The sequence below is a fragment of the Ranitomeya imitator genome, chromosome 3 (assembly GCF_032444005.1).
Source record: "Ranitomeya imitator isolate aRanImi1 chromosome 3, aRanImi1.pri, whole genome shotgun sequence".
NCBI lineage: Eukaryota > Metazoa > Chordata > Amphibia > Anura > Dendrobatidae > Ranitomeya > Ranitomeya imitator.
The window spans coordinates 706,053,797-706,079,124 of NC_091284.1; the positions used below are offsets into that span (position 1 = coordinate 706,053,797).

At 44.6% G+C, this 25,328-nt stretch overlaps 1 protein-coding gene across 1 annotated transcript in view; it reads right to left on the reverse strand.

Annotated features, from left to right (window-relative positions):
- LOC138670885 (chymotrypsin-like elastase family member 1) overlaps positions 1–25,328 on the reverse strand; it is a 42,381-nt gene that overhangs the window by 4,856 nt on the left and 12,197 nt on the right. Inside the window, exons 2-6 of the mRNA XM_069758634.1 lie at positions 20,223–20,314; positions 16,851–16,951; positions 16,041–16,166; positions 9,436–9,572; positions 5,625–5,770 (exon numbers count right to left, since the gene is read on the reverse strand). Coding sequence (XP_069614735.1) covers positions 5,625–5,770; positions 9,436–9,572; positions 16,041–16,166; positions 16,851–16,951; positions 20,223–20,314 — 602 coding nt within the window. The remainder of the gene's footprint in view (positions 1–5,624; positions 5,771–9,435; positions 9,573–16,040; positions 16,167–16,850; positions 16,952–20,222; positions 20,315–25,328) is intronic.

Sequence of the window (25,328 nt, forward strand, 5' to 3'; positions counted from 1 at the left end):
ATATCGTTATGTGTGAAGGTACCTTTAGAATGGGTGATCTAACTATTCAGAAGGGCTTTGTCCAATAGTGGACAATCCATTTAAGCCATACAGTAGCTTGGTGATATAAACTCATCTCTCTCACCCACAAAGCTCTCCACAGTTCTGCACTGCCTTATATCTCCTCTCTCATCTCCGTCTATCGCCCTAAACGTGCCCTCTGTTCTACAAATGACCTAAGACTAACATCCCCCGTAATCTGAACCTCGCACCTCCGTCTCCAAGACTTCTCTCATGCTGGGCCAGCTCTCTGGAATGCACTTCCCCAGACGATCAGACTGATACCTAGCCCCGACCTATTCAAGTGCGCTTTGAAAACCCATCTCTTCAAACAAGCCTACCACATCAACTACTCAGTAAACTAACTTTGTCCTGTTCCTTCCTTCCAAATATTATCTGCATGCGAATCTGCACCCTACTATTCATCTGTCTCCACACCCTCCATGCACACGATAACTGCACTTGATACTTGACTATTGCACTTAAACACACGGGCTGATGACCGGATCATGCAGCTTCATATGAAAATCCCTATTTATTATAATTGCCAGACCTGAAATAACAAGCACTTTTCACCTATTGTGTCCCCCCATTTCCTTGTAGATTGTAAGCTTGCGAGCAGGGACCTCACCCCTAATGTCACTGTTTAAATTGTCTTAACTTGTACTGAATTTATTGTCTGAACATGTCCCCGCTTATTGTAAAGTGCTGCGGAATATGTTGGCGCTATATAAATCAAAAATTATTATTATAAATTATTATTATTTCCAGATGCTGTCCACCTCACGTAGCTGCCAGTAAAGTATGCTCAGTTTATGCATTAAACACTTACCGGTCACTGTCTTCTGCCATTTTGGCTGCTACGGTCATCTCCAGCATCAGGTGACCACAACTGTCACCAGCCAGCTCACACGGCATTTCTGTGTGGATTAGAAGTAACTTTTTCAATGGAAATCTATGAGACTCAGAATGGGACTCTCATAGACATACCTCAAGAAAGGAAGTAATAGTCCAATGTGTGATTCACCAAGAAAAATCTGTGGTCACATAATGCAGGAGAGGAATAGAGCAACTCTAGAAATGGCAGGAGACTGTAACCTGTAAGTATTTTAATGCACACGATAGAGAATATATATATATATATACATACATATACACACACATACACACATACACCCATAGAGTACACACACATACACACACACACACATACACACACATACACACACACATACACACACACACACATACACACATACACACACATACAAACATACACACTACTCATTGATATTAGGTAGGGGAAAAAAATAAATTGCTGGAGTGGTGCTTTAGTTTCAGTGAACTGTCCTCACCCTGAAAATGGTTCTACAAAAATTTACACACAATTGAACAAACACTGTAGCCTTGATTAATGAAGACTAGCAGTATAATTGCCTGTCTTGACAAAAAGTGCAGTGGAGTAAGGCACCAAATTAATTAAGAGGTGTGTACCCCTTAACCCCTTCCCAACCTTTGACGCAGCGTATGCGTCATGAAAACCTGTGCCAATCCGACCTGTGACGCAGCATATGCGTCATGGCCGGATTGCGCTCCTGCAGGCCGGGTGAAAGGGTTAACTGTAATTTCACCCGGCCTGCAGGGACAGGAGGAGTTCTACTTTAGCCCAGGGGGGATGGCTTCACCCCCACGTGGCTACGATCGCTCTGATTGGCTGTTGAAAGTGACGTTTCACTTTCACTTTCAATCAGAGCGATAGTAATATTTCACCAATGAAAATTGGTGAAATATTACAATCCAGCCATGGCCGATGCTGCAATAGCATCAGCCATGGCTGGAGATCGCGATCTGACCCCCCCCACCGCCACCGATCTCCTCCCCTCCGGTCCTCCGGTCCTCCGTCCTGTCATCTAGCATCCCCCGCTCCCCTCCCGTCTCCTGTCCGCTCCCTCCGCTGTCCGATCCCCCCCCATCATACTTACCGACCTCCCGTGTGCCTCCCGGTGTCCATCCGGCTGCTGCATGGGCGCCGCCATCCTGGAAAATGGCTGGCGCATGCACAGTGCGCCCGAGGAATCTGCTGGCTGGCAGATTCGTTACAAGTACATTTTGATCGCTGTGATAGGCTCTATCACAGCGATCAAAATAAAAAAAATAATAAATAAACCCCCCCTTTATCACCCCCATGGATAGGGACAAAAATAAAATAAATAAATTTTTTTTTCTTTGCCCCACTAGGATTAGGGTTAGGGTTAGGGTTAGTTGACACTGCGTCTAAGCAGTCCGTTAGACGGACTACGTTACACCATGGCATAAACGCGGTGTAACGTAGTCCGTTATGGCCGCCATTGACAGCAATGTCGGACGCATCACTAGCGCACTCCCACAATAGGTGTACACTAGGGATGTGCCGTCATTGAGTGACGGACCCGGAGACGCGGGCTGCAGCGTTTCCGGGTCCGTCACTGCTAGCGCAGATAGAGCTAGCAGATGCTCTATCTGCGCTAGCGCGATGCAAACGTCGGCACTTGCGCTAGCAGCAGCCCGTTAGCGTATGTGCTGAACGGGCTGCTGCTAGCGAATTGTGAACCTGGCCTTAGGGTTAGGGTTTGGGTTACGGCTAGAATTAGGGTTAGAACTAGGGTTAGGGTTAGAATTAGGCTTTGTGCACACAGTACGGATTTGGCTACGGATCTGCAGCAGGTTTGGCCGCTGCGGATTCGTAGCAGTTTTCCATCAGGTTTACAGTACCATGTAAACCTATGGAAAACCAAATCCGCTGTGCCCATGGTGCGGAAAATACCGCGCGGAAACGCTGTGTTGTATTTTCCACAGCATGTCAATTCTTTGTGCGGATTCCGCAGCATTTTACACCTGCTCCTGTATAGGAATCCGCAGGTGAAATCCGCACAAAAAACACTGGAAATCCACGGTAAATCCGCAGGTAAAATGCAGTGCCTTTTACCTGCGGATTTTTCAAAAATCTCACACGAATCCGCAGTGTGGGCACATAGCCTTAGGGTTAGGGTTGGAATTAGGGCTAGGGTTGGAAATAGGGTTAAGATTAGGCTGGGGTTAACGGTATGGTTAGAATTAGGGGTGTGTTGGGGTTAGGGTTGGGATTAGGGTTAGGAATGTGTTGGGGTTAGGGTTGCGATTAGGGTTATGGCTAGAGTTGGGATTAGGGTTAGGGGTGTGTTGGGGTTAGTGTTGGAATTAGAATTGAGGGGTTTCCACTGTTACGGCACATCAGGGGTCACCAAACGCAACATGGCGCCACCATTGATTCCAGTCAATCTTGCATTCAAAAAGTCAAATGGTGCTCCCTCCCTTCCGAGCCCCGACGTGCACCCAAACAGTGGTTTAGCCCCACATATGGGGTGCCAGCATACTCAGGACAAACTGTGCATCAATTATTGGGGTCCAATTTCTCCTGTTACCCTTGTGAATATAAATTGCTTGCTAAAACATAATTTTTGAGGAAAGAAAAATGATTTTTTATTTTCACGGCTCTGCATTGATAAGTTCCCTGGGGGGTCTAGTTTCCAAAATGTGGTCACTTGTGGGGGGTTTCTACTGTTTAGGCACATCAGGGGCTCTGCAAACACAACGTGACGCCCGCAAAACATTCCATCAAAGTCTGCATTTCAAAAGTCACTACTTCCCTTCCGAGCCCCGACGTGTGCCCAAACAGTGGTTTACCCCCACATATTGGGTACCAGTGTACTCAGGACAAACTCAGCAACAACTATTGGGGTCCAATTTCTCCTGTTACCCTTGTGAAAATAAAAAATTGCTTGCTAAAACATCATTTTTGAGAAAAGAAACATGATTTTTTATTTTCATGGCTGTGCGTTGTAAACTTCTGTGAAGCACTTGGGGGTTCAAAGTGCTCACCACATATCTAGATAAGTTCCTTGGGGGGTCTAGTTTCCAAAGTGGGGTCACTTGTGGGGGGTTTCTACTGTTTAGGTACATCAGGGGCTCTGCAAACGCAACGTGACACCCGCAAAACATTCCATCAAAGTCTGCATTTCAAAAGTCACTACTTCCCTTCCGAGCCCCGACGTGTGCCCAAACAGTGGTTCCCCCCCACATATGGGGTATCAGCCTACTCAGGACAAACTGGACAACAACTTTTCAGGTCTAATTTTTCCTGTTACTTTTGTGAAAATAAAAAATTGTTGGCTAAAAAATAATTTTTGAGGAAAGAAAAATGTTTTTTTATTTTCACGGCTCTGCGTTATAAACTTCTATGAAGCACTTGAGGGTTTAAAGTGGTCACCACACATCTAGATTAGTTCCTTGGGAGGTCTAGTTTCCAAAATGGGGTCACTTGTGGGGGAGCTCCAATGTTTAGGCACACAGGGGCTCTCCAAACGCGACATGGTGTTCGCTAAAGATTGGAGCCAATTTTTCATTGAAAAAGTCAAATGGCGCTCCTTCCCTTCCGAGCCCTGTCGTGCGCCCAAACAGTGGTTTCCCCCCACATATGGGGTATCGTTGTACTCAGGACAAATTGTACAATAACTTTTGGTGTCCAGTTTCTCTTTTTACCCTTGGGAAAATAAAAAAATTGTTGCTAAAACATCATTTTTGTGACTAAAAAGTTAAATGTTCATTTTTTCCTTCCATGTTGCTTCTGCTGCTGTGAAGCACCTGAAGGGTTAATAAACTTCTTGAATGTGGTTTTGAGTACCTTGAGGGGTGCATTTTTTAGAATGGTGTCACTTTTGGGTATTTTCAGCCATATAGACCCCTCAAACTGACTTCAAATGTGAGGTGGTCCCTAAAAAAATGGCTTTGTAAATTTTGCTGTAAAAATGAGAAATCGCTGGTCAAATTTTAACCCTTATAACTTCCTAGCAGAAAAGAATTTTGGTTCCAAAATTGTGCTGATGTAAAGTAGACATGTGGGTAATGTTACTTATTAACTATTTTGTGCCACATAACTCTCTGGTTTAACAGAATAAAAATTCAAAATTTGAAAATTGCTAAATTTTTAAAATTTTAGCCAAATTTCCATTTTTTTCACAAATAAATGCAAAAATAATCGACCTAATTTTACCACTAGCATGAGGCCCAATATGTCACGAAAAAACAATCTCAGAACCGCTAGGATTCGTTGAAGCGTTCCTGAGTTATTACCTCATAAAGGGACACTGGTCAGAATTTAAAAAAACGGCCAGGTCTTTAAGGTCAAAATAGGCTGGGTCATGAAGGGGTTAAATTCCTTGGCACATTTTTCAGCTGCTGTGAGCCAATGTGAGAAATGTACTTTGGTGACAAATTATAATAAATTTGCCAACCTAACTTGGCCATGCCCTCTCTTGGCTATTCCCTGCTCGTCCTTCAAAAAGATGTCCTAGGGAGCCAGGAGTGGCATAAAAATGGTAAAAGTTGTCAATTTTACTACAAATTGTGCAACAAATAGTTTTGCACTAAAATTATTTAAAAAAACCTGTTTGATGAATCAAGGCCTGTGTTCCGTTCATTCTGTATGTTGTTCATAGATTTGACCAATTAACATATACTGTATGTAAAAAAATATGTATGTTGAAAGAATAAAAAATGACTGATCTTACCTTGCATCCGGCCTGAATTCCATTACCACCGGCACACACCGTCCTAGTTTTAGCACTGCTGCCCCAGTAGGAGCTGGTAGAGCAGGTAGAGTAATCTACGATGGGCAGAGGGGCCTGCTGGAGGATGGATGGCAGAAAGCCACAAGCTAGGAAAGTAAAGCAAAACAAATTATGTTACTCATTAATATGTTCAAATGATAGAAATTACCTATATATAACTGGCAAAATGATATAATGATAATCTGCAGGTAAATGGTGTAATAATCAGCTGAGGCTGGTTAACTGGAGCAATGTCTGCAGGGAGAATATGAATTTGTATTTCTCCCTGCAGGCATTCTCATCCAGTCTTGGGGCACAATAAGCTCAGCGGTAGTCGCTCCTCTGCACCCTGAGTGATCGCTTGCTCCTCAGCGTATGTGTGCAGAGTAGGCTATTGGTCAAGGTGCAGGGAGGGAGTGATCACAGTCTGCTCACTGTATAGTGATAGGTGACTGTGATGGCTCCTAGCACTGTGCCCATGACTGGAAGTGAGCGGCTACAGGGAGAATATAACTTCCTTTTCTCCCTGTAGCCGCTGCATAATATACACACATAAGCCCCAATTCATCAAAGCAACTACGCCAGCATTCTGGGATAAATTGCCTTGAAAATTTGACAGCTACATAGAAATACATACTGTAATGTTCATGTCAGGAGAGCAGATGGCCAGTCCGAGGGCTGCAATGTGACCCTCGGGCATACAGCAATCTGACTCACAGTGACGTCGGCTGGGAGGTGTGGGCGGGTTTATTGGCGGGGAAGAGGTGAATATTCATTAAGCGTATATATATTTGGCTAATCAGTAACACTGGCAGAGGGGTGGGCGGGATTATGGGTGAGGGTAGGGGTGAATATTCATTAAGCATATATACACACATCGGCAGAGGGGTAGGCGGGATAATGGGCAGGGGTGAGTATTCAGTTATCATTTCCATATGCTTGATTTGCCGGCATGAGACAATAAATTTGCCCAGGGCTTACAGGAACAACAGGGCCACGTACAGAAATAAAGGTTACAAATCCTGAAAAGGGTTGCCCAAGCCCTATTTCAGGATATTATTGGTATACTACAAAGAAATGATGATGTACAATAACAAATTGTAACAGATTCCCTTTAAGAGGATAATAATTTTGATGGGAGTGCTTCTTAAAACATGAGTTATTCATTCAGAATCTTGGTGTAAATTTATTATTTATTTATTACGCTTTGCTTATATAGCACCGTCAAATTCCACAGCACTTTACAGACATTGTCATCACTGTCCCCGATGGGGCTCACAATCTAAATTCCCTATCAGTATGACTTTGGAATGTGGGAGGAAACCCACGCAAACATGGGGAGAACATATAGGAAATGTGCACACATTGCGGATTTACCTGCGGATCCGCAGTGGATTGGCTGCTGCGGATTCACATGTAAACCTGTGAGAAAACGCTGCGTTGTATTTTCCGCAGCATGTCAATTCTTTGTGCAGAATCCACAGCGTTTTACACCTGCTCCTCAATAGGAATCCGCAGGTGTAAAACCGCAGGTGAAATCCGCATAAAAAATGCAGGAAATCTGCCATAAATCCGCAGGTAAAACGCGGTGCGTTCTACCTGCGGATTGTTCAAAAATGGTGTGGAAAAATCCGCATATGAATCCACAACGTGGGCACATAGCCACACACTCAGTGCAGATGTCGTCCTTGGTGGGATTTGAACCCAAGACCCCAGTGCTGCAGTGCTAACCACTGAGCCACCGTGCTGCCCACAATTATTTCTACCAAGGATATGTACAAAATATATTCCTCAAATTTGATAGACATACGAAACCATCTCTCTGTACAGTAACGCAACCTCATATATTAGCTCACCTTTGCCACTAGCTGAAGAGGGCATATTTAGCTCCCATGATAAATAATATTAGATGCTACACTCTGGAAGTTATACAGGTCCTTCTCAAAAAAATTAGCATATAGTGTTAAATTTCATTATTTACCATAATGTAATGATTACAATTAAACTTTCATATATTATAGATTCATTATCCACCAACTGAAATTTGTCAGGTCTTTTATTGTTTTAATACTGATGATTTTGGCATACAACTCCTGATAACCCAAAAAACCTGTCTCAATAAATTAGCATATTTCACCCATCCAATCAAATAAAAGTGTTTTTTAATAACAAACAAAAAAACCAACAAATAATAATGTTCAGTTATGCACTCAATACTTGGTCGGGAATCCTTTGGCAGAAATGACTGCTTCAATGCGGCGTGGCATGGAGGCAGTCAGCCTGTGACACTGCTGAGATGTTATGGAGGCCCAGGATGCTTCAATAGCGGCCTTAAGCTCATCCAGAGTGTTGGGTCTTGCGTCTCTCAACTTTCTCTTCACAATATCCCACAGATTCTCTATGGGGTTCAGGTCAGGAGAGTTGGCAGGCCAATTGAGCACAGTAATACCATGGTCAGTAAACCATTTACCAGTGGTTTTGGCACTGTGAGCAGGTGCCAGGTCGTGCTGAAAAATGAAATCTTCATCTCCATAAAGCATTTCAGCCGATGGAAGCATGAAGTGCTCCAAAATCTCCTGATAGCTAGCTGCATTGACCCTGCCCTTGATGAAACACAGTGGACCAACACCAGCAGCTGACATGGCACCCCACACCATCACTGACTGTCGGTACTTGACACTGGACTTCAGGCATTTTGGCATTTCCTTCTCCCCAGTCTTCCTCCAGACTCTGGCACCTTGATTTCCGAATGACATGCAAAATTTGCTTTCATCAGAAAAAAGTACTTGGGACCACTTAGCAACAGTCCAGTGCTGCTTCTCTGTAGCCCAGGTCAGGCGCCTCTGCCGCTGTTTATGGTTCAAAAGTGGCTTTACCTGGGGAATGCGGCACCTGTAGCCCATTTCCTGCACACGCCTGTGCACGGTGGCTCTGGATGTTTCCACACCAGACTCAGTCCACTGCTTCCTCAGGTTCCCCAAGGTCTGGAATCGGTCCTTCTCCACAATCTTCCTCAGGGTCCGGTCTCCTCTTCTCGTTGTACAGCGTTTTCTGCCACATTGTTTCCTTCCAACAGACTTACCATTGAGGTGCCTTGATACAGCACTCTGGGAACAGCCTATTTGTTGAGAAATTTCTTTCTGGGTCTTACCCTCTTGCTTGAGGGTGTCAATGATGGCCTTCTTGACATCTGTCAGGTCGCTAGTCTTACCCATGATGGGGGTTTTGAGTAATGAACCAGGCAGGGAGTTTATAAAAGCCTCAGGTATCTTTTGCATGTGTTTAGAGTTAATTAGTTGATTCAGAAGATTAGGGTAATAGGTCGTTTAGAGAACCTTTTCTTGATATGCTAATTTATTGAGACAGGTTTTTTGGGTTATCAGGAGTTGTATGCCAAAATCATCAGTATTAAAACAATAAAAGACCTGACAAATTTCAGTTGGTGGATAATGAATCTATAATATATGAAAGTTTAATTGTAATCATTACATTATGGTAAATAATGAAATTTAACACTATATGCTAATTTTTTGAGAAGGACCTGTAGTGCCAGGAATATTATAGATTGTTAAAGTATATATATAAAGTATATATATAAAGTATATATATATATATATATTTTATTTTATTTTGCATTTTGTCTACTTTTATATTTACTAAAAATAGTTTGAGAATGAACCTGGACCACTCAAAATTCAGTAATTGTAAAAAAAAAAACCCTAAATGTTTAATCAGCCATCTAACATGTACTATGGACTGTAGTAAAACTTACTGCGAATTCTTCCCCATCCTGTAATGGTACATTCGTGGTTATTGGCCAGGACATCACCATCAGCTGGGAGAGCAGCCAGTTGTACATAGCTGTTCAGGGAAGCGCTTGAAGCCAGGGACAGGATGGCGATATCATTACTGAAAGGAAAAACATGACGGCAAGCTTTAATCAGTAATGTTACCTTTCATTCAATCCTAACACTGTCATTAATTAAAGGGAATCTATCGCCAGGTCTTTCTACCCCATCAAAGAGCAGCATGATGTAGAGGAAGAGACCCTGATTCGCGTGATGTATCACTTACTAGACTGCTTGTTCTGTTTTATTTGCTACAGATCTAGCACTTCTCTGAATAAGCCCAACCAAACCACTGATTGGCAGCCTTCTGTGACACTGTGCATAGTCAGAAAGCTGCCAATCAGTGGTGGGGGTGGGTTATACAGAGCTCATGAATATGGAGGTCTAGATGGCAGCAGGCTTGCTTGATCTCTAGTCTTAATATTCTGCAAATAAAGCAATGATTTTATTAAAACTACAGCAAGCAGCCCAGTAAGTGACTCATCATAGGAATCAGGGTCTCTGTCCCTGCATTATGCTGTTCTCAAATTAGGTGGCAAAAACCTGCTGACAGATTCCCTTTAAGGCTCATTGAGAATTAGTAAAGGGCGGGTGGTGACTTTGTATTCTGTTAAGAAGCTGAATAATTTAAGTAACCTGTGTAGTCTCGAAAGCTTGCAATTTGTTACGATCTTTTCAGTTAGCCATTAAAAGGTATCAACCACTGAGGACTCTCAATTCTAAATATTAATTTAAGTAAGTCACTAATGAATTGTCAAGTGTTCCTCTATACAGAGACCAACATCTGGATAAAACTAAAAGGGAATGACCCTTTTTTAATCAGTTGGTTTCCCTGAGGTTAAGCTAATCACAAGATGTCCTACTGCTGAGGCTTTGAGGAATTAGCTGTGATATGTAACATTAAAATCCTTTTTCTGATTGCATCTCTTGGAGCGCCGTAGATCATGGTTATCTTCTTCTACATTTGGGTGGACTTCCACTACCATCGTAACCGCCTCATTGAACAGTTGCTGCCCAACCATTATATCCAGTGATCTTAATGTGACCTTGTTCCCTTTCAGTCTGCTATGATGTAGCATTCTGATACTGTGATCTTCGCCTGCTCAACATGAGTCGCCCTCCAGGGCCGTGGAGTACCCGGTACCGGGTTCAATATTCACAGGGGGATGTCACGGTGGCGACCAGGACCCTGGGACACCACAAACATCTTATCACTCTTGCCAAAGTTGCACAAAAAAAGGAAATAGAGCAAAAATGAAACAACACATAATTATATGCATTCTAGGTCTGAGTGATGGCTTATTGATGGGCTAAGTAATGTCTCACGTAATCTAGTAGTGGATTTGGCACACATAACAATATGGAAGAAAAGCAATTATATAATGGTCAACAACAGCTAGACAGGAGGCCTTATGTGGTTTAGGCCATGTTCACACGTTCAGTATTTGGCCAGTATTTTACCTCAGTATTTGTAAGTCAAAACTAGAAGTGGGTGAAAAATACAGAAGTGGTGACGTGTTTCTATTATACTTTTCCTCTGATTGTCCCCCTCATGATTTTGGCTTGCACATCCTGAGGTAAAATACTGAACGTGTGAATGTGGCCTTAGTCTGAGTCAGAACAGCACAAGAGTAGGCTCATTTATCTGTCAGACTGAGGTCACATACTGGAGTAGAGGATACAGAATTGGCTCTCGAAGTAATGAAGTAATCATGTAAGGCTTTATCAGCTGGACTCACTTAGGGAACACTTACACTGACCGACATGCGGGCGTAAACGACTACTGATTGACTACATAGGAGCCGAATAGCAGATGTTTAGTAACGAGTTTAGGCAGGCCGACCGTGCTTCCAATGGAGCAGAGAGATCAGTAATAGATTGTTCAGTGCTCATAGGCTGCCATATTTCTCGGCAGCACATATTCTGTTTCCACAGGTCGATGTGCTGCCAAGAACAATGATTTTTTTTTTTAAAGCAAACTAAAAAAATCTATTTATCTAATGAATGAGCGATTGCTCATTTGTTGGGTGATTGATTGGCAGTTTATTTAGTCTATTTATACTGCATGATTATTAGGATATCAGTGCTCCTAGGAACCCTCATTCCCAATAATCATGCAATAATAATAATAATAATCTTTATTTATATAGCGTCAACATATTCTGCAGCGCTTTACAGTTTAACAGTTTCAAACACAACAGTCATAAGTAACAACGTTAACAATACAATAATTAAAGCAAAATAAGACGACCCTGCTCATGAGAGCTTACAATCTACAATGAGGTGGGGGAGATACAAAGTACAGGTGTGTAGTTACAATGATGTATTTACAATGATGGTCCAGCCATCTTCAGGGGGTGGGGGATAGATGGAGATAGTGAATGGGCTACACACACACACAGACATAAAATGACTTTGATTAGTGAACGTGGTAGGCCGCTCTGAATAGTGCAGAGGTTACTCAAAAGGCATTTGCAGAGCGCAGCGGTCGGCTAGGCCGATAGACCGAAATGAGGGAGGAGATGTATGGGGGTGCCGCACTGTGGAGAGCTTTGTGGGTGAGAACAAGTACTTTGAATTGTATCCTGTAATGAATGGGCAGCCAGTGTAACGACTGGCGAAGAGCGGACGCGTCCGAGTAATGATTAGCTAGATGGACAACCCTGGCTGCTGCATTAAGGATAGACTGGAGAGGGGAAAGTCGAGTAAGGGGGAGGCCAATTAATAGAGCATTGCAGTAGTCCAGGTGGGAGTTGATCAGGGTGACAGTGAGGGTTTTTGTTGTTTCCATGGTGAGAAAAGGGCAGATTCTAGAGATGTTCTTTAGGTGTAAGCAGCATTAGCGGCAAGAGATTGTATATGGAAGGTGAAGGATAGATCGGAGTCAAACATAACACCCAGACAGCGCGCCTGCTGCCTAGGCATTATTATGGTGCCACCCACGGAGAGGGAAATGTGAGAATTAGGGAGGTTAGTAGACGGCGGGAGCAGAAGAAGTTCAGTTTTGGAGAGGTTGAGTTTCATATAGAGAGCGGACATGATGTTGGAGACTGCAGACAGTCAGAGGCGTTCTGTAGTACACGTGACTACCATGACGTGTATAGTTGTGTGTCATCAGCATAAAGATGGTACTGAAAACCAAATCTGCTGATGGTCTGTCCAATTAAGGCTGTGTAGAGGGAGAAGAGAAGGGGCCAAGGACTGAGCCCTGAGGTACCCCGACAGTGAGGAAGAGGAGATGAAGTGGAGCCAGAGAACAGAACACTGAAGGAGCGGTCAGAAAAATAGGAGAACCAGGAGAGAGCAGTGTCCTTAATGCCTAGTGACTAGAGCCTAGAGAGTAGGAGAGGGTGGTCAACAGTGTCGAAAGCTGCAGAAAGGTCGAGAAGAATGAGCAGAGAGTGGTCACTGTTACATTTTGCTGTCAGAAGGTCATTGGTTACCTTGATGAGTGCAGTTTCTGTCGAATGTAGGGGGCGGAAGCCGGACTGTGAAGGGTCTAGGAGGGAGTGAGTAGAGAGGTAAGGGGAAGGCGGGAGTATATCAGGCGCTCCAAGAGTTTAGAAATGAAGGGGAGATTGGAGACCGGTCTGTAGTTGTTTGTGCAGGATGGGTCGAAGGTGGGTTTCTTTAGTAATGGAGTAATGATACAGTGTTTGAAGGAGGAGAGGAAAATGCCAGAGGAGAGGGAGAGATTAAAGATTGTAGTTAGGCGAGTTGTGACGACTGGAGAGGGACTGGAGGAGATGTGAGGGAATGGGGTCAGTGGTGCATGTAGTTGGACAAGAAGAGGAGAGGAGCTTGGAGACATCTTCTTCTGTGATGGGATCGAATGTGGAGAGTGAGCCAGGGCTGTTTGACTCTGTTTGGAGGTTCTGAGGGTGAGGGGAGCTACTTGGTCAAGGGTGCTTCTAAGAGTGTCATTGAAGTGATGTACAGCCAGCTCAGGACAGGAAAAAGAAGAGATTGGGGACAATGATGAGTGTAGGGAGTCTGAAAGTGCGTGAGGATTAATATCATGTAGATTTCTGAATTTGTGGTAGGTAGGAGAGTGCTGGGGTGGGCGAGGAATTGTGAGTGTGAAGGATAGAATGTTATGGGCAAAGAGGGGAAGCGGTGAGTTATCTAGGTAGGAGATTGAACAGAGCCGGACAAAGGCCAGGTCCAGGGTTTTACCGTCTTTGTGTGTTTCAGAGAGCTGTTGAGAGCTGTGAGAGGCCTAGAGAAGTGGTTAGTGATTGAAGCTGAGATGCAGATGTGGAATTGGGGCTGTTAATGGGGATGTTGAAGTCTCCCAGGATAAGGGTTTGTAGTTCTGAGGACATGAAGTGTGGCAGCCAGGCAGAGAAATGGTCCAGGAAGTGGGTGGGTGAGCCTCATGGGGCCGATATATGACTGCTACTCTGAGGGAGAGGGGGATGAAAGAGCCTGATGGTGTGGACCTCAAAAGAAGAGAATGAGAGTGATGGAACTGGGGGGATGACCTGGAACGTGCATTGTGGGGACAGGAGTATGCCTACTTTACCACCATGTCTGTGGAGCGCCCCCAGACACAGGGCCACGAGTTCTCGGTATCGGGCCTCTCTGGTTCTGTTCTGAGGCTGTCACGGTTGCTAAACCCGGTCCGCGACCCTGCTAAGGGGCGTCCAATAAAGGTGGTGCAGTCTGTCAGGGGTTCGTGACGCCACCTGTGGTGTTCGGTCAGGGTGACCGACGCTGCTGTGGGGTCCGCTGGGGTGAGGGAATGGCAGCTGGATGGTATACCTTCCCACAGGTGAAGGATGTCCCCAAGGCTTCCCAGTAACGTGGATGGTAATGGTGTGAGGTGCAGACAATAACGAGGACACAAGGTTGCAGTCTCTTTACCTCTTTACTGAAGACTTCAGGATCCTCAATCCAGAGCACGCTTAACAGGGCTATCTGAGACCGGCCGGTCCGATGGGCACATCCAGAGTTTCCTTCGCAGATGGAAATCGTTGCCTACCACTAGCACCTGTGTGTTGTAGTCCTACCCTGCTGAGCATTTGGAATAGTCCTCACAACTGCTGTCCTTGTTCGTTCGTTCTCTACAGCTCTCTCTCTCTTTGGTTCCAGATGTTTCTAGTTCAACGTCCCCCAGGTATGTTATGGCTAGGACGCACCCGTATGACGGGAAGGCCTGGAGGTCTTCCGGGACCCTAGAGACGCCCCTCTCCCACTGTTGCCCCCTATGTCTTCGTAGGTGTAGTAAGGTAGACAGCCAACCTATGATTAACTGTCCTGCGGAGTTCGAAGTAAGACCTAGAGTCACTTACTCCCGCAGTGTTCCGGCCACCGGCTACGCGCCTCAGTAGGATGTTGCCTCGGTCTCATGGCACGACTCCTACTGGTACTCCTTTGTGCTTGATCTCGTTTACACTGTTCCACAATATCCTTCCCTTCGTGTCTCTCTCTTGGATACCGCCGCGGGGTGTGCAGGCGCGGTTCCGTTACGTTCTGCTCTGTTCGCTAGGCACCTGCCAGGTTCCCACTCCTGACAGAGACCCCCCTGTGTCTTCTCCCTGCAACACCCCCTGCCACGGGATGTTGCCTGAATCCAACCCAGTCAGCTTCTGACTAACTTCCTCCCCAACCCCTAGTTTTACCAGTGTGAGGAGTGGCCCAATAAATAAAGCCTTTTTCTCCCCCTAGTGGCCGGAGTGTGAAGTGTAATGTGTTCTGGTGATACCTGGTCAGGAGAACTCCTTTAGTGCCATCAGACGTACCATCACTCCCCTTAGTGGCAGAGCGTCATACTGCAATGACCAGGTCTCTGGGGCGCTGCATCTGTTTGTGGGTCTCGGGGAATGTGAGAATTGTAAGCCACCATGGGAAATGGCAGCAGGAGAGACAGTGTCAGAATCCTGAATCCAGGTTTCTGTGAGGGCCAACAGATTAAGAGAGTTTTTCCAGAAAGTAATTGTGTAGGAAAGGAAGCTTGTTACATTCAGACCATGGATTCCAAAGGGCACAATTAAAAGAAGGAGATGAAAGAGTGCAATTAATATTAGTAATATTATTAAGGTTTCGATGTGAGGTAGGGTAGGGGTTGAGGTTGGTGGATGGTGGACCAGGGTTGGGGGGAGATATCCCCTGAAATCAGTAGGAGTAGGAAGATAAAAAGCATGTAGTTTTTGGAATTGTATGAAGTTTTTTTGTGCAGTGTGTTTGGGCAAGATGGGCTGAGGTTTTTCAGGAAGGTGAGAAGTGCATGGGAGCTGTACATGGGAGAGGGAAGGGGAAAGGAGCTGATGTATATGAGTTGTGATGGAGGGGGGATGGAGCGGTGAATATGGATAGCAAGGGAACATAGGAGGATAGGAATAAAGCACATGGTTAGAAGGGAGAGCAGAGTGTGGGTTACCTGACTCCTGTCCTTACTAACTGCCGTGGAATAACTGCTGTATCATGACGCAAATGCAACTTCACTTTGTTGGAGTGAATTTTCTGTATTCAATTCAATAGTCTAAATAATGATATGACAACATCTATGAACGGAATTTCCTCTTACCCAGAAGCCACACTTTTGGAGTTAAAGCTGTCATGCTTCGTGATGTTGGACACAGCAATGATCTGCTCAGTACCTTCATTCACTCTAAGGTTATGTTCTCCAAGTACCACACGGAAGTTGACATCCCTGTTAAACAGGAAGCAACATCATTTATTTTGGTTATGATTAGGAGAGCAATAACATTTATTTAGGGCGGAAAAATCAATATTGTCAATTTATTGTCCAAAGTAATCTGAAGTAGGCCATATACCACAAATTATAGTATGGAAAAAAAATATTCCATAAGTGTATGCATTGAAACTAATGACTTCTATACCTGCTCCAGACTATGAGTTTTGGAAACTAGACAGTTACTGAGTCATTTATAGGCATTTCTTCACCAGTGTGGAACATTAAGTTCTCTGCCCTGTCCTTCCAGTTGCATTGAAAATATAATATTTCCACCTCTATTGCAAATGAGATTTATTGTCAAAATGTATTCATTTCTTGCTGTAAACCGAAGAAACAAGACCAATTATTTACCCGAGCACAACTAATATAACAAATGGTTTCTCCAAATTCACCACAAAGTGCCACTTTTACTGACTACTCCAGTGTCGGGTCATTAGTACATAGTAGAGCACCTTAGGCTGTTATAACCTGCTGCAAACGTGATGCATAGCGAGATACTAACTTCTGGTATCGTTCCATATGAATCTTCGCCTGTTCCTCATGGGCAATGGCTTCCATACAGATGCTTACTCTATCCATTAGACCTTCAGTATTTTATTAATCTGCATGATCCCAAAATATAAAAGTATATAGGAATACCTGTCAACACACTGGGCAGTAGTCAGCACACGGTTGGCAAGGATCAGGACACCTCCACAGGTGTGGTACCAGTGGGAACCAGACTGATACTGGAGGGAGACCTACATGGACAGAGCAAAGATATTACTATTCAGGTAAACGTTACACAATATTTGTATCCCAGGATGTTATAGGTTAATTTCATGTCAACATATGGTTTTCAGGGAGCTACATGCTACAAGCAAAGCTTTTCCAGAGGTGACCAGGGTCTACACAAGGGTATACAAGGGTACATGGATTGAGAGCAATTATTAGGAAGTTTTGTAAATTTCCTATAATAATAATGAAAGTCTCCAGGAAAAAAAATACTATTATCACAGATTTACCATGACAGAGGAGCCAGAAGACTGCAGCGTCTGATTTCTCCTACTCCTGCACTGATTAGAAGCACTTCATCTTCTTATTAATCAGTGTAAATTTATTTTGGCATTGCAGGGGTTAATCTGCTCTGTTGAGAGCTCCTGAAGTGTTTAGGCTCTCAGCTGTACACTGTTAGCCACTCCCATCTCCTATATAATCTGGGTCCTGGCTAGAACTCATTGTCAGAGTTAGCTTATGCTGCATGGCTGGAGGTTGTTGGTGGCTATAATAGGAGAGAGGCATTTGGTGGATTTATCTGTGACTGTTGCTTGGTTTTGAGTGTGTGATAATTCCCTTTCGTCTCCTACTTCACCTTCAGAAGTGATCCGGGGAGCAGGGCGAGCTAGAGCGCAGCCTAGTGTTTAGGGGGCCCTAAAAGTCCCTTTGGCCTATAGAAAAAGACTATTGCTATTAAAGATTTAAAATATTTGGGGGGCCCCGTTGAAGCTTTCGCCTCTGGGCCCATGAGTTTCAAGTTACGCCACTGGAAAACACACTTGTAAATCTATCGTTAGTATAGCTGATGTGCAAGTATACAAAGACATACACAAGTTTTTACAATACTTTTGTTATCAGACTTGCCGCCTATAAACCAGCAAGCTCCCTAATAAGAGGACAAGGCATCTGTGGGATATCACACTCCTCCCAGCTATCCTACAAGAGTATACAGCTTGTATTCTGCCTGTGCTGTGGTAGATATAGACCTTCATATAATAGCTTCCCTTTAATTCAATTGACCCTAAAATGAGCATGATATTCAGAAATGAAATGAGAATCTTCACTTTGCACTGATGAGGGGCAAAAACCGTTAAACAGCTGTCTGAAAATAGAGGTGTTTTTCCTGTTGGTAAGATTCTGGTTTGGTTGAATATATTAAGACATGTGGCAAGACGTTATCGGGTCAACAGTGACATATAGAGTGCACTAAGTGCCTTCAGTACTTACAGTAAGTACCTACCTTTCTAACTTACCGGTAATGAAGAAAAAATTGGTTGATTCTGCACTGCTGTAGGAAGAAGAATAATGTATGCCAATCAAAATAGTAAGTGGTTTATTTGTATTACCGAATAAACCACTTACTATTAGATTGGCATCTGTCAGGCCATGTTCACACAGTGTGTTTTTTACCGCGGAAACGCAGCGGTTTTGCCGCTGCGGTTCCGCAGCTGTTTTCCATGCAGGGTACAGTACACTGTACCCTATGGAAAACAGGACCCACTGTGCACATGGTCCTGAATTGAAAAAAAAAAACCGCACTGATTAGCTGCGGTAAAAAAGAAGTACCATGTCACTTCTTTTTGTAAAACAGCAGCGGTTCTGCACCCATAGACCTCCATTGTGAGGTCAAACCCGCAGTAAAACCCGTAGATCAAAAATAGATCTGCGGGTTTTATTGCGGTTCTTGGTGCAGAACCGCTGCAGCAGGAAGTGCGGGGAAGCGGGCGGAAGTGCGTGGGTGGAGTGTGGCTGCCCCGATCCCACCCCCCCATGCTCCGATGCCCCTCCCCCGTGCTCCGATGTCACCCCCCCGTGCTCCGATGCCCCCCCCCGTGCTCCGATGCCCCCCCCGTGCCCTAATCTCCCCCCCTTATACTTACCCGGCCTCCCGGTGTCCGTCCGGCCGTCTTCTCCCTGGGCGCCGCCATCTTGCAAAATGGCGGGCGCATGCGCAGTGCGCCTGCCGAATCTGCCGGCCGGCAGATTCGTTACAAAGTGCATTTTGATCACTGAGATATAACCTATCTCAGTGATCAAAATAAAAAAAATAGTAAATGACCCCCCCCCCTTTGTCACCCCCATAGGTAGGGACAATAAAAAAAACAAAGAATTTTTTTTTTTTTTCACTAAGGTTAGAATAGGGTTAGGGTTAGGGGTAGGGTTAGGGGTAGGGTTAGGGTTAGGGGTAGGGTTAGGGTTAGGGGTAGGGGTAGGGTTAGGGGTAGGGTTAGGGGTAGGGTTAGGGGTAGGGTTAGGGTTAGGGTTAGGGTATTTTCAGCCATTTTAACCCTAAAAAAATTCCTAGAAAACACACAGACTCTGGCTAGAAAACTGCATCAAAAAACGCATCAAAAAACGCATCAAAAAACGCATCAAAAAAGGACCAAAAAAGGACCAAAAAAAGGACCTGCGTTTTCTGCCAAGAGCTGCAGTTTTTTTAAAAAACAGTCCTGAAAAAAAAAGGATGGAAATCAGGAACGTGTGAACATACCCTCATTCTTCTTCTTACAGCAACGCTGAATCAACCCATCTGTTTTTTCCATTGCCTATGCTTTATTGTACCTGTTCACACTTGCCTTATTCTGTTTGGAGGTGCTGTTCAGTTTTTAATTTTTGTTGTACACTCTTTTCTAACTAAACATTTCTCCCATCAGCCTAAAGCATTTTTAATTACAGCTGAACTTAAGGCCTCTTTTACAGGTCCGTGTGTCCAGTACATGTGGTATCAGTTTTTCTCACGAATCTTGTATGGTGGCTACAGAGACCCTGACTAATTTCTCTTGGAAAAGCCTGCTCCCAAAAAAAAAAAAAAATTTGTTTGATAAAATAAAAATGATGAAAAATGATGACTAGTGGGTTTTTAAGCTGCTGCTGGATCTATACACTTTGCTTCATATCATCTTACTTGAACATGTTATTACTAGTGATGAGTGAATATACTCGTTGCTCAGGTTTTCCCGAGCACACTCAGGTGGTATCTGAGTATTTGTGACTGCTCGGAGATTTAGTTTTTGCTGACACAGCTGCATGATTTACAGCTATTAGCCAAGCTGAGTACATGTGGGGGTTGCTAGGGAATCCCCACATGTAATCAAGCTGTCTAGTAGCCGCAAATCATGCAGCTGCAGCAAGGAAAACTAAATCTCCAAGCAGTCACAAATACTCAGATACCACCTGAGTGTGCTCGGGAAAACCTGAGCAACGAGTATACTCGCTCATTATTAGTTATTACCATTTCTTAATATAACTACAGACCTGCCACGGCCAGGCGTTGGGTGCGGCGTTGGAGCCTCCAACCACTCTTGAGTTGTCTTCTACATCCTCTATGTACTGCACAGAGCAGTGTCCTATGTTGAAGAAAGGAAGAACAGATAGAAATTGTTGATTTTCCCCCTATAAATCTATGATCTTATAAAGGCGGAAGGCTGCCGGTCAGGAATCATGTGTCTCCTAACTTGAGATATCTGTTTATATAGTGTTTCATTTAACAATAAATGATTAAATAAGTTATTAAATACTCTGGTGACATTTTTTTTGCTTCATCCATTTTTGTAATTATTGGCAAGTGAACATGAATAAGATGCTTCATTACTCCATTACAGATATAGCATATATTCACAGTGTCAATGGCGCCTGATTACATTAAAGGAAGACCGTAACCGAGTTTTTTCTTCCCAATCTGAGATCAGAGTAATGTAGAGACAGGGATCCTGACACCAGAAATGTGTGACTTAAGGTACCGTTACATTTAGCGACGCTGCAGCGACCTAGACAACGATCCCGATCGCTGCAGCGTCGCTGTGTGGTCGCTGGAGAGCTGTCACACAGACAGCTCTCCAGTGACCAACTATGCGGGGTGCCCTGGTAACCAGGGTAAACATCGGGTTACTAAGCGCAGGGCCGCGCTTAGTAACCCGATGTTTACCCTGGTTACCAGCGTAAACGTAAAAAACAAACAAACACTACATACTTACATTCCGGTGTCTGTCCCCCGGTGCTGTGCTTCTCTGCACTGACTGTGAGCGCCAGCTGGAAAGCACAGCGGTGACGTCACCGCTGTGCTCTGCTTTCCGGCCGGCCGGCGCTCACAGTGCAGAGAAGCACAGCACCGGGGACAGACAGCTGAAGGTAAGTATGTAGTGTTTGGTTTTTTTACGTTTACGCTGGTAACCAGGGTAAACATCGGGTTACTGCGCTTAGTAACCCGATGTTTTCCCTGGTTACCAGTGAAGACATCGCTGAATCGGCGTCACACATGCCGATTCAGCGATGTCTGCGGGAGTCCAGCGACGAAATAAAGTTCTGGACTTTCTGCTCCGACCAACGATGGCACAGCAGGATCCAGATCGCTGCTGCCTGTCAAACTCAACGATATCGCTAGCCAGGACGCTGCAACGTCACGGATCGCTAGCGATATCGTTCAGTGTGAAGGTACCTTTACTGGGCTGCTTGCTGTAATTTTAATAGAATCACTGTTTTAACATCAGGAGATTATCATTCAGACTAGTAAACCTGCTGCCAGATAGTCCTCCATATTCATGAGCTGTGTATAAGTCCGCCCCCACCACTGATTGAGATGAGTCGCCCTACCAGAGCCTGGGGTACTCGGCACCGGGTCCGCTCATAAAGGGGATGTCACGGTGGCTGCGACCCGGTCCATGCCCTGGGCACTCAGTTAAAGGGTAAAGGTCTTTTAAGGTAAAATGTGAATAAAGTCTGTCGTGACACCACCTGTGGTCAATAGTGGGATGGATGCTGCTTTAAAGGGGTCCTCTGGGGGATGTTGTTGCAGCAATGATGGTAACACTTCCCACAGGTGAAGCGGGGTCCCCAGGGTCCTAAGGTGTATGGTGATGATGCTGTATGTCGGTCAATTGTAGTCTTTACCTGGTTAAGGCTAGTTTCACACTAGCGTTTTGAGGAGCTGCGGAGGGCTGCGGACTTCCTCCGTGAAGCCCCACCCTCGGCCGCACCTCCGCTGCTAGCTCTGCCTACTTCTGCATGCGGCCTGCATGCGGCGTGCGTACCTATCTTTAACATTAGATACGCAGGTCGTGCGGCTGTATGCAGATGCTTCCCATGCGTTGTTTTGACGATGCGGCGTAAAAAAGAAATTGCTACCAGCTGCATCCTACGCTGGTCACCGCATCATCAAAACGACACATGCGGAAGCATCCGCATACAGCCGCACGACCTGCGTATCTAATGTTAAAGATAGGTATGCAGGCCGTATGCAGGCCGCATGCAGAAGTAGGCGGAGCTAGCGGCGGAGGTGTGGCCGAGGGTGGGGTACTGAATATATAACAGTCCTCTGTCCAGGGTACCGACAACAGATACATTAGGAGTCCAGGCAGCCTGGAAACAAGCGGAATCCCCTTGGCAAGTCAGGTTGGAAGCCTTCCACTTTGCGCTCACTATCAGTCCCTTGCTGGCTGAAGTGTCTTTCCTCCTGTCCTGGAACAGGTACCTGTATGGTAGGCAGCTCGAGCCGTTCCTTCTGGGGTCTCTGCACGGTGACTCCAGGCTCCAGGATGCTGCTGTACCACAGGCTTAAATTGGGCAGTATACGTATAGTCCTTCGCCCTCCAGTTCTGCAAAGTGTCCTACAGTTCCACTCTAGCCTCAGGCTCCCGGTACCCAGTCTCTGGCTCCTCAGAGGCCCACTCGCAGCATCCTTGAGCCCTCAAATCTCTCCTCTGCTCTTTTCCTGTCTGGCTTCGCGCACAGACTGTCTGCTCCAGACTAAACTGACTCCTCCTCCAAACCAGGATCTTTATTCAGGGAAGCTGTCCTAAGACAGGGTTTTGAGCTCCTCCTCCTGGCCTGGATTCAGAAGGTGTTGTGTGTGATTTACCTGCCAAAGAGATCCCCCTTGTTTGCAGGCATAGCACTACCCTCCCCGAGAGGAAGGCAGCACTGTGGTACCCAAACTCCTGGGGTGCCACAGACAGCTTTCTGTGTACACTGCACAAGGGCAGAGAGCTGCCAATCAGTGGTGTGGTCGGGATTGTACAGAGCTCAGCATTCAGAGGACTGCTAGATCTGTAGCAGATAATGGATTTTTATCAAAATGACAATGAAATCAGGTTCTCTGTCCCTACATCATGCTGCTCTCAGACGGGGTAGCAAAAATCTGTCGACAGTTTCCCTTCAAAGGGAACCTGTCACCTGAATTTGGCAGGACAGGTTTGCGGTCATATGGGCGGGGTTTTGGGGTGTTTGATTCACCCTTTCCTTACCCCCTGGCTGCATGCTGGCCGCAATATTGGGTTGAAGTTCATGCTGTGTCCTCCGCAGGCAGGCATGTACTTCGGAGGACACAGCATGAACTTCAACCCAATATTGCGGCCAGCATGCAGCCAGCGGGTAAGGAAAGGGTGAATCAAACACCCAAAAACCCCACCATATGACCGCAAACCTGTCCCGCCAAATTCAGGTGACAGGATCCCTTTAATACTCGTACAATATATTTTACACATAACTTTTTTCGATTTTAAATGTAATGAATGAATAGCCGTAATCCATTCATTTCCGAATATAGTGTACGTAATGAAAACATTTTCTTGCCGTTGATTGAAAATAAGGTTGATATTGTGTGATTAACCCCTTCACCACCTTGGATTTTTCCGTTTTTGCTTCTACGGTTTTTGTTCCCTTTTTCCCAAAACCATAAATTTTACAGTTTTCCAACAATGTGACCATGTTGATTTTTGTGGGACAAGTTGTACTTTTCAACGACACCATTTGTTTTACCATATAATGTATTGGAAAACAGAAAAAAAATGAGAAAAAAGTGCGGTGAAATTGAAAAAAAAAAGTGCAATTTCTCATTTATTTATTTTTTTACAGTGTTCACTAAATGTTAAAACTGACCAGCTATTATGATTCTCCAGGTCATTACGAGTTCATAGACACCAAAAATGTCTATTCATTTTTTATTTACCGTAAGTGGTGAAAAAAAAAATCCGAAGTTTGCGATAAAAATAAAGTCACCATTTTCCATACACATAGCGTCTCCATTTTTCATGATCTGCGTCTAAGTTAGGGCTTATTTTTTGCGTGCCAAGCTCACATTTTTTATACAATTTTGTTGTCCATACGATCTTTTGATTGCCTGTTATTGTATTTCAATGCAATGTTACAGTGAGCAAAATTGCCAATTGGATTAATTCTTGTTATATATTGATAGATCGGGCGATCCTGAATGCGGCGATAACAAATATGTGTCTTTATTGTTTTATTTTGAATGGGGCGAATGGGGGATAATTTAAACTGATATTTTTCATCTTTTTAAAAACTTTTTTTTTACTAGCTTCAATAGTAGAAGCTGTGATCTTCTGATTGCTTGTGCTACTCACAGCAGGGATTCAGACCTGCTCTATGTAGCAGGAATGCTCACTTGCTATGAGCACTAGCCACTGGGTGGACCTCATAGCTATCTGGCAATCACAACTGCAGGGGTCTACTGCAGACCAGCAGTTGCCACGCCAACCCATGGTCATGTGACAATTGCACCAATGGGCAGGGTTTGTGACACGGTTCTGGCGTGATCATGTTAAATGCCGATGTCCGAGATTGACATTGGCATTTAACACGTTAACAGCCGCGGGTGGATCATGATTCCACCCGCGGCTGTTAGGGGTACATATGCCAGAAAAGTTGCGGGCTCATCGCCGGAGCCTGGAGAATACAGGGGGAAGCGACCTATGACTGGTCAGAGTAATGTGGTCATACATATCATAGAGGTAGATTGTACGGCTATTAGGGGTCCAATGCAGAGATGGTTCCAGAGGTGATGATCCCATCCCTGTAATAATTAATGAGACCCTGTGCAGAACTTCCTTTTTCAGAGTAACTAAATTCTTAGTAAATCAATCGAGAAACTATTTTTACATATTTGCAATAAGGCTTCTTGTCATCTATGGATGTCACTGAGATTAAAGAGAATCTGTCAGTGCAGAATATTTTCCCAACTTCTCTTTGATTTGCAGCTCTGAATTCATAGAGCCAGAAAAGGGCAGAGACAGGAAAAAAACAAGTAGGTGGAAAGGTGCACAGAACAGTTTGGCCACATCAAGGGTGCACCAAGTGCCTGTGCTTGGTTTGAGCAGTCATTCTGTTTTGACAGACACCTTTTAAACTCTCCCACCCAAGGTAGATGCCTGATATTGTGCATAAAGAACCATGTATTTTAGATGGTAAAGCACAGAAATTGCAGAACAACGCTTTCAGTACATATTCATGTGAGATGACAATCTATGAGCTGCCTAAAGATCCAGAGATGTTTTAGCAAAGGTCATAAATTATAATGTGTCTGCCTTTTTCTCTTCCTTTGAAAAAAAAAATATTATACACGTTAAA